This window comes from Cavia porcellus, unplaced genomic scaffold (genome assembly GCF_034190915.1).
Source record: "Cavia porcellus strain 051 isolate PalLab524CR breed Dunkin Hartley unplaced genomic scaffold, mCavPor4.1 scaffold_3, whole genome shotgun sequence".
NCBI lineage: Eukaryota > Metazoa > Chordata > Mammalia > Rodentia > Caviidae > Cavia > Cavia porcellus.
Genome location: NW_026947486.1, coordinates 79,005,995 through 79,023,978, shown reverse-complemented (window position 1 = coordinate 79,023,978; position 17,984 = coordinate 79,005,995). Strand labels below are relative to the sequence as shown.

The 17,984-nt window shown below is 32.6% G+C and overlaps 1 protein-coding gene across 10 annotated transcripts in view; it reads left to right on the top strand.

Moving 5' to 3' along the window:
* Klhl13 (kelch like family member 13) overlaps positions 1-17,984 on the top strand; it is a 234,859-nt gene that overhangs the window by 185,226 nt on the left and 31,649 nt on the right. For 9 of the 10 annotated variants that reach the window (XM_063246311.1, XM_063246309.1, XM_013150177.3 and 6 more), the window contains one exon: positions 7,300-7,441. In XM_063246311.1, coding sequence (XP_063102381.1) covers positions 7,328-7,441 — 114 coding nt within the window. In that variant the 5' untranslated portion in view covers positions 7,300-7,327. Of the gene's footprint in view, positions 1-6,207; positions 6,277-7,299; positions 7,442-17,984 lie in introns of all 10 variants that reach the window. The other variant, XM_063246306.1, reaches the window with a different exon arrangement.

The window sequence follows — 17,984 nt, the reverse complement described above, 5'->3', positions numbered from 1 at the left end:
TTCCTTTTCCTTACTCTTTTATAAGCACTTCAGGAAATAGAGTGGGCTATTACCTTGCTCATTTCCACACATCCATCCACCCATCCATTCATCTGTCCATCCATGTACTTGTCTGTCCATCTTCCCACACATTTATCTTGTTTTCACTAGAATATTTCAAGAAATGTTCAGGATGAAAAATGAAATGTAAATCAAGTGTCTTAGAAGAATATGTCGGTCATGATGCGTAAGACTTGGATGTAGTTTAATTAGTACAGGAATTTTAAAAGATAAAAGAAGATTGAAGTTTTGAAATATAATAAAAGGAACAAACATTAATTTTATGCATTTTCAAGTGACATAGTCAATGTAAGTGCTTTTGGGTTTGCATAACTAACTTTCATCCTCTTAGAGTTGTCTCATGGAGTATCATTGGTCATTCCATTTTTCTATTTCAGTTCTCTCATCTGTGTCATAAGTGCTATTTCTGTGATGTATTGTGACGCTTAGAGACAGAATTCAGAATCTGTTCGTGTAAGTGTTGCTGTCAGTAATACGGAATTCTCCCTAAACTTGATCTGAGCTGTGTTTCAAATGTATTCTGCCTCCTTATTCTGTATGTATTGGGATAAATTTTAACATTGGTATTGTTTTTATGAAAATAGATGGTAAAATGGATAATTTTACTTATTTTTACTTTAAAATGTTTTATATTTTGTATTTTTTGACACAGGGTCTTACTGTGTTGCTCAGGTTGGCTTTAAACTAACTCCTAGATTCGAGAACCTCCTGCCTCACAATTCCAGGTGGCTGAGACTTCATTTCCACTGTGCCATCCTTAAATACATACATACATGCATATACACGCATATATGCATAAAATTTTAGGCAAGTGTAATTGATGTATCCATAATTATGTGATACAGTGTGACACACATTGCATGTATACAGTGTTTAGTGTGCAGTTTAGGGGAATTACCATTTCTGCACGTCAGACATTTATTTCTTTGTATTAGGAACATTCAATATCCTCTCTCTCTCCTACTAGCTATTTTGAAATATTTAGTTAATTCTTGTCAACCCCAACTATCCTACTGTTCTACAGAATGTTAGGAGTTTTCCTCCTATTGAACTTCATTCTGTATCTATTATCCATCTTCTCTCTTCATCCTCTCCCCCTAACCAAAACTCATAATTTTAGATTAAATTCATTAAACCAGAGAATTAATTGCCTTTAACAGAATATACCTCTCTGATATCCTCCTTTTACTTATAATTTAAGAATTAATACATAAATTCCTTTATAATTTCCACTGTCTGTTATTTTTATCATTTTAGATTTCATGTAATGCGAACAAATGAGCCCTAAATTCAGATGTGGATTCACATAATGCTCATAAGACTCATGATGAGGCCATACCTCTCTGAGCTTCAGTTCTTCATCTTTAAAATGGGATTGTCATGAGGATTAAGTAGCATACTAGAACGTGCCTGGCACAGTGCCTAGTACACAGCAGGTGCTAGGTACATAATCTTATTCCTATGTTAAAATAGGCATGAGCTATTTATGCATGTAAGAAGTTTGTGCAATAGCTTGTTTGCTTTGTAAATTCATTTTACAGTATAATCCAATCATCTTGATTTTTTTTCCTCTTCTGTGCGCTCTGGTATTGCACAAAAGAAAAGAAAGCAACTACTTGGTGAAATATTGTCATCTATGATAAATTTGTCCATTAGTGAAATTATTTCAGGCAGACAATAATGTGCTTGTGGTCTTAAACATACAAATAACTAAACAAAGCATTGTTTTTCTTGATTCCTCAAACACCTTGTTAAGTAAATAACATTCTCCATAGTTTCTTAAACAGTAAGTAATTCATGCCTTATTAAGACTTTGCTATAATATTGGCAATATCTTAGTGTAATGATACTTTAGGCAGTTTAGATGAGTGATAAATATTTCAATACTTAAAAATTTTAAGGTTTTTTAGTTATTTTTCAGTGAAAATGTCAGGCTCATTTATAGATGTTAACTTTGGGATTTACAAGCTTTATATTTCATTTTTGTGTAAAATGTTTCCTTTACTTTTTCGTAATGAAATTTGAATGTGTGTGTGAATACATGCACAATTTTGTATTATTGTTCAGTTTCCGTTTGGGACAGTTGGTGACATACTAGAAAGCCTTTAGAATTCAATGCAGGGTACATACTTTCAATCTATCTTAAAACCAATAAGAAATGACTTCTGCCATCTTGAAGTTTTAATTCATTTCTCAAGGGTGGAAGGAAATACCTTGACAGATTTAGCACTCAAATTCAAATGACTATGAGAACAGGTGGCAAAATTTCTCCTCCACCTGCTATGCAACTTTATCGCAAGAAATGTTTCATTTAGCAAATGCTGCTGCTAGCAGACACTTCTCTTTTCAGAGCAGAAAAACAAATGGAAGGGGAGTACTTCTTTGAAGACAGCCTTTTTCTTGATTTTCTTTTTAAATTGTAAGTGTGAAAAATATGCATTTTATTTCCCTAGTTAATGGGTGGTGGAACGCATGAGCCAGTGCCTTGAATAATCAATGTGTTTTGTGTTATTATGAAACAGTTCATGATTTTCTTGTTTCGCCTTGTTACTGTTCTAGTATACTAACGTACTGGCAATAGCTTTCAGTTATGATAATACTTTTAAGCTGAAAATTTAATTATTTGTACAATACTTCGAACACTAACTCAAGTGTTACAGTGAAATAGTATTCTTAAGATACATTGTTAGATTTTTTACCTCTAAAAGGAAATGGTGGCAAGAAGGAAGCATTATAAAACTAAGCAGCAACTAAACATAAAAAAGATGATGTTCATATGCTTTTATAATTTTAGCTTCTCTCTCATTCACTTTTTTCCTCTCAAAAATTACAAAAAATCAGAAATATAAAAAACATTGTTTTATTCATAATAGCAATAAATTATTGATCTTTCTTTGGTTTGACCAGGAAGTTAATATGTCAGTGGATGAATTAGCACACATACCCTCTCTTCCAACAAGGCTCATGTATTTTGTTGTATTTTCATGTTAATAATTTCAAGAAGCATTAAGAATATTTCCTTTTCTGGGACAATGAAATTTGACTTCACCTGGCTTTCTGTATTGTATGATGTTTGCAGCTGTAAAACCAAAGAAAATGAAATGTGCATTTTATAATATACGAAGATGACACCTCATTTTTAAACACAAAAGTACTGAGTTCAGTGAATATGGGGGAAGTTATTGGTAGAAAGATGGAGGAGTGTTGGGAGTCTGTTTGTAGTTTTGAACTCACATGATGTAATTAATAAATGCTTTACCTTTCCCAATGCAGCGTATCAATGAATACTTCCTATAGTAAATTATGAAAATGAATTTTTCTTTATAGAACCTTCACCAATTTAAACTTCTGTGTAACGATTCTTTGTAGGAAACAAATTTGAACCATATTGATAGAGTACTCTTGCTGTCACACACCTGCTAATACACAGATGCCATACATAGTCCTTCATTGTCAGAATTTTCTTTATTTAAAAAAAGCAGATTTATCTACTTAGTAATTTTTAAATTTTCAATTCAAATATCCATTTGGATGAAACATTCCATGTACAGACAGTAGGGATTTAATATATGTCTGAATTAGCAATTTAAAGACTGTGTCTAATGTGGTAATTTTGATACTTTTATAAAGATCGAATCTCTGTTTTAACTTACATATTTTCTAGAAAATGATGATCGAAGATTTTATATCTGTTAGCCACATGTACTTCCATCTTTGTGAATTATTTGCTCATATCATTTACATAGGTTTTCTTTGGAGTAATTGTTAAGTTGAAAATTGAAGGCAAGGTTAATAATGTTGACAACACTTTGTTAACAAATGGCAAATGCTTCGAACTTTTTCTTTTTCTTCAAAAGATGGTGCAAAGAAATACCATGGTCTGTGTATGTTCAGTTTGACAGAATTTGCAGCACTTCCAGTGAAATGATTACAGTGCTTCTCTCTCTAATCTAATGCTTTTCTAAAAAGTAATTGTTGTCTTTGAGTAAGCACGGTTGACTGACGTGTGTACATTTTGTGAAAGATTGTGTCTGTGCTTGATCATTGTTTTGAACACAAGATGTGTTAATGGGCAGGAGTGGATTTGCAGAAATATGTAGAGCATAATATAGGAAAAGGATATTTAATTTGTAAGAATAAAATTGATGAACATGGTTTCTTTCCTGAATAATTTTATACCACTACAGAAACATTACTATTTGAACAGGTTTTACCAGATTCTAATTTAGTATATAAATGTGAATCCAAGGAGTAATTGATTTAACGAGAATTAAGAAATCATTGTTTATATATGAACTTATATGAAGCAAAAGCTTGACTATACAATTGTCTTATAAACTTTGAACCCATTATCTATTTATCCACTATAAATTCTTTTTTAAATTTATGAGGTTGTGAAGACAGCCAAGGTAACCTATTAAGTAGCCTTGGAAGAGTTAGTATTAATAATAATCATATTGCATTACTGGACTACTAACATTACTTCATAGAGTCAACTGGAGTATTGGGAAATTATTTAAAACATGAAATTGCTTGAAGACCATTTCTTTAAGAAGTCAATTTCCCCATATTAGAATTTCTCTGCCTTGACACTCATAACATTTTTCCCTGAGATCATCTTTGACGTATAGTCTTTTCCTGTATATTCTAGGATTTTTAGTAGAATCTTGAGAGATAATCGTAATTGTATTCCTCTCCCCAAGTTGCCACAATGAAAAATATCTGCAAATATTGCCAAATATGTGGGGGATGGAGTGGCAAAATGCCTTTCACTCCTCCTCCACTGGCAAACCACTGGCATATACTATAGTATTTGAGAAATAAGATTTTAAAAAGTTTGTGTTCCTAGAATTACTCCGATAATGATTCCTTTAAGTATAGTTTGATATAATTGTCACCTGCAGTATGCAGAGATATGGTGCTTCCTTGCAGAATTCAAGAACAATGCTCCTTGCATGCAGTCAATAACCTTAATGAAAAAGAGATAGCAGGGAATATTGAATCTGCTAAGTAGGTTGACATGCCATGTACTGTTACTGATGCAGAAATAATGGGAAGTGTTTTGAATGTTAAAAAGTCAAAAGAAACTGACAAGTCACTGAGAAGATGATTTTAGTGAAGGCTTCTTCAGCTTTTGAAGTAATTAATTAGAAAGCCAGCCATACTGTATTGCCAAGAAAGGCTACATTTTCACATTCTACTTCTCGATTTTAAGAGCAAAAAGACCAATGACAAGCAAACATGTTGTTATCTGTAGTTTATTTTAGAAAGCAATTTTCAGGCTGTGTCATAAGGACAATGTAGTTTTAGCTCTCCTCCTGTCTTTTTTTCCATCTGCATTTTTATTAAAAATGGTAATTGATGGTCATTTAAGCACAGTAAAATAAAGAAATGTCTTTGGAACGATCTACAAAAATGAGATTCCCTATTCGTTCAGGATATATATATTAAGCCTCTCATGCCAGGCTCTGTGTAGTGAATAAAGAAATAAATAAAACAGTCTGCTTAAGTTATCTTTTAAAATAATTCTTGATGAATAGGGACTTTCTACTGAGGAATACCCTACTCACTATCAATCTAATTCTGACTTTCCCATCGATTCAATAGTTTTAAATATCTGTTCACAAAAGCTACTAAGAAGTGTATGTGTGTATGTGTATGCTATATTCATATATATAATTTAATTATTTTTAAAACTGTTTCTGAAACTCTAGTGGAAACATTTCTTGTATGCTTGTTAAAATCTTATTTAAATTATTTTTTATTAAATATCCATGAGAGTTGAATAAAACATAGTTTTATATTATTAATTCATTTTTGGTTATACTATGGTTCTAATGTCATTGAAAAGAATTGATGTCACCTTTAAGGCCAGAAGTTTTACTAATTATTGCAGGATTTAAAACCACTTGGTTGATGTCAGAATTCAAAAAAGGAGGATCTTTATATAAAGTATGGCACAACCTTAAAATTCCTTTTTCTTTTAAAGCTGAAGAACCCATGATATAGGCATTACCAGGAAAAAATATGAAACATGTATGATATTCAATAGTCCAGTTAGAAAAGTGCCTAAGTCAAAATTAGGAAACTACAGGTAAATAGGATAAGTGAAGTATACTGAAATCCATTCTCTTCTTTTTCCCCCAGTGGCCATTTTAGCAATCTATATTATGGGAGCTCGAACCCAGTTCAAAGTCATAGCCTCTGTGATGCTAGGCAAGTAATCCAGAAAGAATTTTAACCAGCTATACCTAAGGAAACAACAATTTCTTCAAAATAACAATGAAAGGTCATTTGATGATGGCTAATTTTTAGTGTACCCTGAGGCCCTTTAACTTTCAAATATATTGTCACATTCTCTAGATAGCAAAGTGACTCACAGCAGGTTCACTAATCCTTTCTATGGCCCCTGAAGAAATTATTGTTTCATTACATATGTATATATCCTATATTTCTTTATTATTCATTTTCTTGAAAACAAGAAAATGCTATTAGGCTATAGCCTTTCAGGTAAATAATCCCAAAATAAGTGAGAGATACTGGTAGAAAAGAAAATTATATCATGTGCAAACTTTTGTTCAACTGGTTGATAAAAGATGTTTATAGTAATAGAAGAGGAAGTAATGTGTTAATATATCATACTTAATCCTTGGCCTTTATTATTGAAGACTTGGGAGTTGGAATCAGACTAAACCTGTATTCAAATCCTGACCAATTTATTAATGTTGTGACCCTAAGAAATTTTTTCTTAACAATACTTCTGCTTGTTGTCTCTACCCCTGATAAAAGGAGATATCAGTTACTTACTGCATTTCATTGTTTTTGGAGTTATATGAGCTAACATTTCTAAAATTATTGGCTTAATGAGTATTAATAAATGATAACTATTAGTTTTATCTTTCTAAAATTAAATGTTTCAAATTAAATTTAATTTTTACCTGAACAGTAAAATGCCAAAAGTAAATATTGTGGCAATAATAACTTCTTGTGATTATTGTTTAAAGCTGTCTTTTAAGTTGATTCCTCAGTTTTTATTTTTATTTGCTGTCCTTGGAAAGCATTTTACAAATATATATTTCTTCTTTAATATGGAATGACACTAGCTTAAAATACATTAAACCAAACAGCACATTCCATAGTCAGATAATTGGCAATAGTGATTATTTTCTAAATAATCATATTATTGTGAGCTATACAGGTTTTAATTCGCCTTTCCTTCTGATTTTAAAAAACTTTCAGATCTCTTGTGGAAGAAGACGACCAACATATGAGATTGTCCCTTGGAAGCAGCGAAATGGGCCTGTCTTCCCATTTGCAGTCTTCCAAGGCAGGAACCACACGCATCTTTACCAGCAATACCCACAGTTCTGTCGTGTTACAGGTAATCTAAAGTGGGGCGTGGTAGTGTTTATGCACCTTAAAATATCCACCAAGAATCTTTTGGTCTGAATGTTCATAGTAGGGGAGGTTGTGGGTGTGTAAGGACAGGGAAAGGTACACATGGTAAATCTATATTTTCTGCTCATTTTTTCTCTTAACATAGAACTGTTCTAACACAAGTTTATTACTTAGAAAAAGAAAACCAAAAACTCACCAGAGGAGAAATTCTGATGCAGTAATGGATACCTACCTGATGTTAAAAATTTTCCAGAATTCATTATTTTGTTTCTTTGAAGGATATCTTTCTAGCATGTCACTTTCTAAAAAATGTCACATCTTACAACATTAGCTGTCTGCTACATGGCAGTCCTAAATAAATATCACAAGGTTCTTATACAAGCCTTCTACACTCACAACCTATTCTACTCTCATCTTTCTCATAGTTCTAAACATCATATTTACTCATTTTTAAAGATCAAATGCATTTATTTGCTTAACTAGACTGGCAATAGTAGGTGTGAGACTAGAAGTGAGTACTGCTAAATGCAAACTGATACGTATAAGATAACTATAACTAATGTGAAATTGGGGACAGGAAACTGAAGAATGCAAAACATAGCATTCTGGAGCTGTGTAGCATAAGAATTAACATCCCAGCTACTTCTATTGTGGACATTCGTTGGACCTCTATGGCTGTTGGTGGATTAGAGGACAGTGTAATACTAGAGTTCATAAATGCCTTTAAATACAGTTAAATTATATCAATCTTCTTTGTTTAGTAGGATAAGAAAGCTTTGCCAAATGCATCTTTTAAGTACAGTCTCCCTAGATGGAATGCATGCATTTTGCTGGTTAACAACCATAAAAATAGGATACTATACAGTATAATGATAAACAAAGCTTGTGTTTGATGTGTAGCCTTGGTAATTTTGATGTGATTTCGATTATGATTTCTTTGGGTTTTCTCTTCCTTATCTCTAAAAGGTGATACTTGACTAGAACATTTCTGTATTCCCTTCTGTAAACCCAGTGAAATTCCATTTCCTGATACCCCAATTTCTAATGGGAAATAGGTTCTAATTTTCCACTGTCCTGTGAATGTTCTCAACAAAAATATGCTTGTATAAATGGTATAAATATTGTCTTTCAAGGTAATGGGTGGAAAGAAAAAATTGGTCCACCAGAAAAGAAAAGCATAAGATTAAGAAGTGTTTTGGTGGGGTTGGGGATTTAGCTCAGCGGCATAAGCACCTGCCTTGCAAGCAGGCAGTCGAGAGTTTGATCCCTGGTACCAACAAAAAGGAAAAAGACCAAAAAAAAAAAAAAAAAAAAAAAAGAAGTGTTTTGGTATATTAATATGCTCTGCTAAAGAAAAATTAAAAATAATAGAAACAATAAGAGACAGTCTCATCTCCACCATACATATGTCCTATGTATACCCATAATCACATGTTCACATCGATTATTGTAGTCCGTCTAAATTTTAAAATGTAAACCAAATGATGCTTACTATTGTAGTACAATAAGAGACTTATAGCAGTGATTTCTCAAATTTTAGCACATGCTAGAATTACAAGAAAATCTCATTGAAATAGTGAGGCCTGGCACTTGAGAGACTGAGGCAGGAGGATCAACATGAGTACAGGGCCATTCTGGGCTACATAATGAGTTCAAGGCAAGCCTTTGGTATATAGCAAGACCTTGTCTCAAAAAGTAAAAACAAAACAAAGCAAGCCAAAAGAACATTGAGCCCCAATTCAGTTTGTGAATCAAATGTCCTGTGATAGTGCACAGAAATTTGCATTTCTAGCAAAATCCTAAGTGATGCTTCACATTCAAGAAACATATAGTGATCTCTCAACACCCACAGGGGATCGGTTCCAGGACTCCCCATAGATAACAAAATCTGCATATACTCGAAAGCGTTACACAAAACAGCATAGTATTCGCACGTGACCTATGCGTATTTTACATGCTTCAAATCATGTCTAGATTACTTATGTAATTAGTACAATATAAATGCTGCATAAATAATTGTTGTAATATATTGTTTAGGGAATAATTTCAAATACAAAGTTTGTACCTGTTCATTACAGAGGCAGTCACATTAGGTTTACCTAGAGGCAGTCACATTAGGTTTACCTACATTTATATCTGAAGATGGATAACTCACAGATAAAGAAGCTACAGAACCCAGGAAAGGTCCACTGTACTTTAAACCACTAATTTGAGACAAGAACCTTCTTTCACCTGCAGCAATAGGCCCTTTTTATCCAGATATATATTATCTACATAATGTATATATAGATTACAAATTATTCTTACAGTGGGGGAATGTTGAAAATGCTTATTCATGAGTACAGAAAATTATATGAATTATGTTGCATTAGAAGTATACAACACTGTGCATAAGATAGATCTGTGCATATTGAAGGGAAAAATAAAAGATAATAAATAAAAATACATTATGTGAAAAGTGAAGTGTATCCATACAATGGAATGTGATTCAAGTATATTTTAAAATGAGATTTGATGCATGCTATCAAAGAGTAAATATTGAAAACATTATTCTGAGTGTAAGAGACCAGTCACAAAATTCCACAATTACTATGGTTCTATTTATATCAAATAACCAGAATATAAAAGCCTATGGAGACACAAGATTGACTAGTGTTTTCTTATGGTTGGAGAAATTGGGAGGATATGATGAGTGTGATAGCCAAAGAGCACAGGGTTTCTTTTTGAGATAATGAAAATATTCTAAATTTCACTGTGGAAATGATTGAACATACGTATAATTATACTAAAACCATTGATTTTGTGCACTTTAAATGGGTGAATTTTATAATATATGAATTACATCACAATGAAGGTATTTTAAAAAGTAGTAGAATGCCAGGCATGGCAGCACACACTCATAATCCCACCACCTGGGAGGTTGAGGCAGGAGGGTTGCCACAAGGTCAACACCAGCTCAGGATACGTAGTGAGTTCAGGACGAGCCTAAACTACGTAGTCTACAATGTCTCAAAAAATAGACAAAGAAACAAAAAAAGTGATAAGGCAAAATGTATTTTAGGATCCTGTGTATTTGTAAAAATTAAGTAATATATACCTTTGCTAGAGTGACTAGAGTGCTAGAGTGACTAGCAAAGGTCTGAAGATGCTAAGAAGGGGAGTGGATGATGTTATTTTTCCTGTGTATAATCCTACACTGCTTAATTTTTCACAATGAAAATACTTTTCTATGTAACTTATATAATTTAAAAATTAGAAAGGTCAACAAAAGTGTAGCTAGATTTTAGTATCCCCCTACTTTGTCATGCTTTAGCTCATTCTACAGGCTGGTGATAATAATGGTGAGGTGAGCCAGACCCTGCTGCATACACCTGTATTCTGAGCTACTTGGGAGGGTGGGGCAGAAGAATTGAAAGTTTGAGGAAGCCTGGAAAATTTAGCAATGCCCTGTCTCAGAATGGAAACTAAAAAGGACTGGGATTTTAGCTCAGTGGTAGGGTGCTTGTCTAGGATAGGTTTTATTCCTAGCAACACACACACACACACACACACACACACACACACACAATTTACAATTGACCTAAATATTTTTATTACTTGAAGTTGCTCTTTCTACAAGTGATTTTTGTTGCTGTTATTATTATTGTTATTATTTTGCATTTTAGAGATAGGATTTTGCTATGCATTTCAGACTGGCCTTGAATTTATATAGCCTGAGCTGGCCTCAAACTTGCTGTGATTCTCCTACCTCAGTTTTATGTGTGCTGAGGTTACAAGCATGTGCCACCATTCCTGGAATCTTTTTGTTACTATAGTATTTTCTGCAGAAGTACAAGTTACTATTCTTTATTATTGTTGAAAATTTTTGTATTTTCTATTTAAAAGTCTATTAAAATAATCTTCTCACAAATTGATATTTTTAAGGACAACCACTGACAAGGAATCTTTGTATCTAATTTTAGGTGTGTGGTTGTCCAGAGAATAAACCAGGGAAATGACTGAGGTATCAATGTTATCATTGCTCTAAAATTAGAAATAACACAAACCTCAGCCACAAAAGGCATTGCAAATATTGTCACGGGCACAGATTCATAGGGAGCAGCTGTTCCAAGAAGTTTCACTGTGCAGGATCACTCACTCCCTAGCTGGAGTGGGAATGACATGGCATTCATCCCAAACTGAAATTCTAACTGTACCTCTCACTGTCTATTTCATTGGGAAAGTCACCTACCTGCTTGGGTCAGATTTCTTTTCTGTAAATTGATTAAAAGCTAGGAAGATTAAATTTCGTGATTTATGGCAAAATAAAGTATATGATAAATATCCATGTTTTTTCTTTTCACCCAAGATAAACAAAGAAGGTGTCAGAGAAAATGGAGCTGATCAGAAGTCATGGGTACACCAAAGATGATGTCCATACTGTTGGCATGAATAGCTTTAGCAGATAATTCATCTCCACTAAATGAGCTTCAGCAAACTAGGCTGTCAAAGAAAGTATCTAGGAAGACATTTGATACCTAATAAGCTTATATTCTTAGAACCTTGGACAAATTCCATAATAATCCATGATGGAGTTAGCAGTATGAATTAATTTTGTTGAAATAAAGAAGATTAAGCAGGGTTCACTTAAGTAGTGATTGCTAAAATAAAAAATAATTTCATTTTCCTCATTCCTGGACTACTACTGCATCTGTGGTAACTTCTCATGGGAGCCTTTCATTCTTTCTTATTATCTTAGGTTGGTAATGTCTTTCTTCTACTACTCAGTTCTATGGTATTTCATTGAATCATACTTTTCCCAGCATCTTCAACTTGGAAAGCAATAGTTTTATTGATCTATAATTTACATACCACATAATTCACCCATTTAAAGTGTATGATTCATTGGTTTTTAGTATATTTCTAGATTTGTAGAACTGTCACCAATTGTAGAACATCATTATCTCAGAAAGAAAGAGATATTTGAGGCTGGGGTTTTGTCACTGTTAGAATTCTTGCAAGGCCCTAAACTTAACCTCAGGCCTGCGACAATAAATAAATAAATAAATAAATAAATAAATAGCAAAAAATGAAAAAGCCTTTATCTGATATTATTGGGTAGAAGTCTCTCTATCTGCTCTCGGTCCTAGACAATCATTGATCTACAGTTTGTCTCTGTTGACAAGCCTATTCTAAGCATTTCATATAAATGGAGTTATGAAGTGTGGCCTCATGGTATTTTTTAAGTTAGCATAACATTTTTATGCTTCATCTACATTATTGTATGCAACATGCTACCTTCCTTTCTGTGGCCAGTTATGGTTCCATTGTGTGGATGGGCCACATTCTGTTCAAGAATCCATTGATGAAAATTTGAGTTTTTCTCATTTTGCCTTATGAATAATGCTTCCATAGTTACTTGTGTGCAAGTGTCTGTCTGGATAAATTTTCCTTTCTCTTTAGTATATACCTAGGAATAAAATTGCTTGGTCCTATGGTAATTGGATGGTTAATCTTTTGAAGAAAGGTCACAGTGTTTTCCAAAGTAGTTGTACCATTTTATATTAACATTGAAAGTATAGATTCCAGTTACTTCACATGCTCATCAGTGCTTATATTTCTTGTTTCATTGTGGGCATCCTGGTAGTTGTGAAATGGTATAACATAAATGAAAAGATATTCACCATCATTATCATCAGGGGAATTCAATGTGGGCATCCTGGTAGTACTTGTGGCATTTATTTAGTAGTAAGAATTCATATGTGTATTCTAGATGCAGATTACCTATATGCTACATGATTTGCAAGTATTTTCTCTAAGCACCTTCAATTTTATGGCCTCTCATTATTCTGCCATAACTAACCTGCCAATTTCCAAGCCTTTATCCATTCAACTACATAACATTGCCTTCATTGTTATCTTAGCAGAGCTATTAGGGTAGAGAGACATAGAAAATGCCTGACTTAGGATTTTCACTGTCTCTCATATATTAATGTTCTTTTACACACTGGTGTTTTGGCACTCATTTCCTTTCCCTGGAATGCCTTTATTTTATACATCTCCTATTTATTCATAATGCCTTTTTTTTTGGGTGTCAGGGATCGAACTCATGACCTGGCGCTTGCCAAGCAGGCACTTACGCCGTTGAGCTAAACCCGCAGCCCTATAGTGACTCATTTTTAAATGATACCTGTGGTAAAATACTTTTCTCTTTTTTGGTCATTTTGAACACTTAGTTTTCCATTTGATAAGTGAAAACGTAATTACACATATTTTGGGTACCATTTGGTAATTTCATACATGTATACATTATGCAATGTTTATATCAGTTTAGATGTATATTTTCTCAATATTTATTATTCATGATGATAAATTTCAAAATCCTTATAAATTTTTTAAATGTACATGACATTAGTGCTGTGTATAGTAACTTTATTGTACGGTAGCACACCTTAATCACTTATCTAACTAGCTTAGAGCCAATTGATTAACCTCTCCCCTTGTAAAACATTTCTTGACCAGAGAAGGATTAGTGATTTCTCCTGTATATACACTATTTAGCTCCTATTAGCATCACTCAGTGTGATCTAGGATCTAAGTTATTGTTTCTGCATGCCTAATATCTAGTGGTAGGGTACACAGTGATGCTTAATAAATGTCCATTATTTGCCATTATTATCATGATTACCATTAAAAGAGATAACATATAAGAGCTTAGCCCCATTACCTGGCATAGACGGAACACTCAATGTCTTTTACTCCTCTAGTAGATATTGTCTATGGATAAATGAATTCGGATAGCAGCTTATAAGTCACTTTTGTATTTACTGAGTTCATTGGTACTTGAAAAAAATGACATGAGAAAGAAATGGCCATAACTGTTTCCATTTTATAAATAAGGTAAGTGAGTGTCCTGGAGGTTAGGAGGTCTACTGAAGTTTGCGTTGCCAGTTAGTGATAGATACAAGGACTTCATCCAGGTTTTCTGAATGTAAATTTCCACTTATATTTCTCCTAATCTTGCTTTAAACTATATAACCCTTTAAAATATAATGTCAAAAATATTAAGTGTTCGTGAACTATAAGGATGAACCACCAAATTAAGGATTTATTGACAAAAATTCATTTGGCACGAATGATACAATAAATTTTATTCTTGATAGAAGTAGCAGAATTGTGCATATTATCTTCTTGCTTGTCTACACTTCTCCTTCCTTGCCCAAAAGGAGAAAGAAAAAGCAGGAATAAAATTACTAACATCCAGTTGGAAGGATCCCTGGTAGAACAAGGAGACCATAACTAGGATGTCATCTGTAGTTGGTGACAATGTATATTAGGTGCAGAATACTCACATAGTGGAAACAAACCATTTCCTGATTACAGGTTATGTTTTTTTCAAACCTACAAAAATTTGAAAATGCCTACTTTCTCTGACTATCTAGAATGCTAATTAACATTTTCTCATTTCAAAGATTGGTGCTTATCAGCCTGCTCTCCATGTTTTCCTCTGTCTTGCCCATTTATTTTCTCTGCCCAATTTTAGCTCTGTCAGTGTAAGATATCATTTTATATTCTTAAACTATTATCTAGCAAATAAATGTTAAACGGATTAGTCTAAAAGTCTGTATAAATTAGTGTGTGTTGGTTTCCACTTGGTTAACTTCATGAAATCCTTATTCTAAAGTAAATGTTTGGGTTGCTGATCATGTCATGTTGAAGAACTGTACCATATTTCAAAAGTATATGGTCATAAAATAACACAATTTGAAAACTATTCTTAACATCAGATTCAGAAGTATAATTACTAGAAGTTATGTTTTATAAAAGAGGGGCTCAAACCATTTAGATAGTGAGGTTTCTAAGAAAATGATACTGTTTATTTTTAGTTCTTTAATGGTAGCTGGAACATTGGGAAATAAGGAGATTTTTTTTCCCTTGGGAATAGCTCTTAAGGCACTCAGTAGAGATAGAGTACAGTGAAGTACAGTTCCAATTGTACATGTATTTTTAGGAAGTAAATTGGAAGTGTCTTTGACTGTCGTTTTTTAGGTTTCTTTAAAGTGCTATCTTCTTACTCTTTTTTATTTTAAAAAGGGTAAAGCCACACATAACAAAACAGAACAAAGCAGATCAGGAGCAAAACAATGTAAGTGACACAGATTTCAAAGCAAAAAAACAGGAGATCTACAGTGGCTACCATAATGTCTCTTGTTTTCTTTTAAATAGCTGTCTATATCTTCACACCTGTTTTAATTGAGTATTTTTAGTTACTTAGTATATGTTGACATGATAGTTTAGACATTCATACCCACTCAAGAATCAAATACATTGTAATACATAATTGCAACTTTGAATTGTTACTATTATTTACTAGTTCATTTTGTTACTAACTTTATATATTGCAAAAGTAAAATATTAATTGGAAAATGTTTTGAAATATCTAATAGAATTTTTTCAATGTAGACAATTACTTTGTCTATAAACCATTTTATTTCCTTTTTTAACTTTTAATCTTGTTTTTTACCTTATTTTACTGGGTAAAAACTCTAGAAAAATGCTGAATAGTCGTGATGACAGTATACATTCTTATTTTGTTCTTGATAGTCTGGGGGAAGCATTAAGTTGTGGCTATGATGCTAGTTTTAAGTTTGAGGAAAGTCCTTCCTATTCTTAGTTTTGCTGAGAGACTTTTTTTTTCTTAAGAATGACTGTAAGGTTTTGTCAAATGTTTTTGTAGTTATTGAGGTGATCTTTGCATTTTCCTTTTTTAGCCTGTTACTATTATAGTGAATTATATTGAATTTTTAATGCTAAACAACCATACACTTCAAGGATAAACCCTCCTTGGTCATGATATACTATTACCCTTTTCATACACTGTTTAATTTGATTTGATAAAATTCTGTTAAACTGTTGTATCTGTGAATTTTAACTTTAATTTTCTTTGGTTGTCTTTGTGTGATTTGGGTATTAAGTTCATGCAAGGGTTTAAGGGTGTAGCTCAGTGATAGGGCACTTTCCTAGCATGCAAGAGGCCCTGGGTTCCATTTTCAGTACTGAAATATAAAGCAAAAAAGATAATTCTGGTCATATAGAATGAGCTGTGACATATTTCCTTTTCTCCTTTTCCTGACATTCTGAATGTTTTTGTGAAGTATTAGTGTTCTTTCTTCTATTAATGTTAGGTCTGTTTCAGCAGTGAAACTATCTCAGTCCAGAGATTTCTTTGAGGGAAAATTTTAAGTTAAAACTTAATTTGATGGCAGTATAGGCATTGAGGTTTTCTGTTTCTTCCAGAGTAAACATTAGTAACTTATTTCTTTCAAGAAATTTGTCTATTTCAATTAAATATAGCTATTAGTATTTTCTTATGATACATTTAATATTTATAGATCCTCTATAGGTATCACTTTTCTCAGTCCTTGTGCTGATAATTTAATTTTTTTCTCTTAATAAATCTAACTAGGGTTTTATCAGATTTATGAATCTTCTCAAATAAACAGATTTTGGTTTTATTGATTTTTCTCTACTTTGTTTTCACTGATTTCTTTTTGATCTTTTTATTTGTGTTTTACTGTTAAATTTGCAATTAATTTGCTCTTCTATTTCAAGATTCACAAAGAAAAAATTGGAATTTTTATGAGACTTTTCTCATAGTTGTTTACTGATATAATTTTTCTGCTAAGTACATCCATGATGTACCCCATAACCATTGAAATCTTTCATTTTCATTCAGAATATATTCTGGTGTCTCTTTTAATTTCTTTCTGAATTTTTTGTGGGTGTATTGTTTATTTATTTATTTATTTATTTATTTATATTTAAGAGGAAAAAGAGAAAAACACAAAACAAACCAAAGTGGTGTAAGGGTACACGTAATACAGAACTACAAAAAAAAAAAAAAAACAAAGCAAAACAAAAACAAACAAACAAACAAACAAACAAAAAAAACATAACAGTAAGAAATCACCTGTTAGTATATTACATATTATCATCTTGAAAATAGCTCCTCAAATCACAGTATCAAAGAATACAAGGTGGACATTCAAACAGGTAGACTGCAAACAGCTGTGTTCAATGATCCAAAAACATTGATACAGTCAGCTATTTAACACCCCTAAACACACTTGCTGTTATATCCGTTAGAGCTCTTTTTCTTTCTTTTTTTTTCCCTCTCTTTTTTACAACAAAGTTCACACACTTTGGATTTCATTACTCCTTAGTGCTTATTACTTTTTTTTTGGGGGGGGGGTAGAATACAGTCAAATATGGCAAAACAAAGCTGTCAGTCAATACCAAGGATAGACATAGCACATGGTGTAGAACAGAGTACAAGTTTATCAACAATGGTTATCAACGTTGTCCCTTGTTTCCTTAAAAAGAATTGTCTATCTCATTAGATATTATAAAGTTGGACAAAACAGTAGAGAACAAGACCAATAAAACTTAGGCATTGTAAACATTACAGGACTTCCAAAGAAGACAATAGTCAAACCAGAATGGGTATCTTAGTGAATCTTATTGTCTTCAAAGTAGTTGCCTATGTC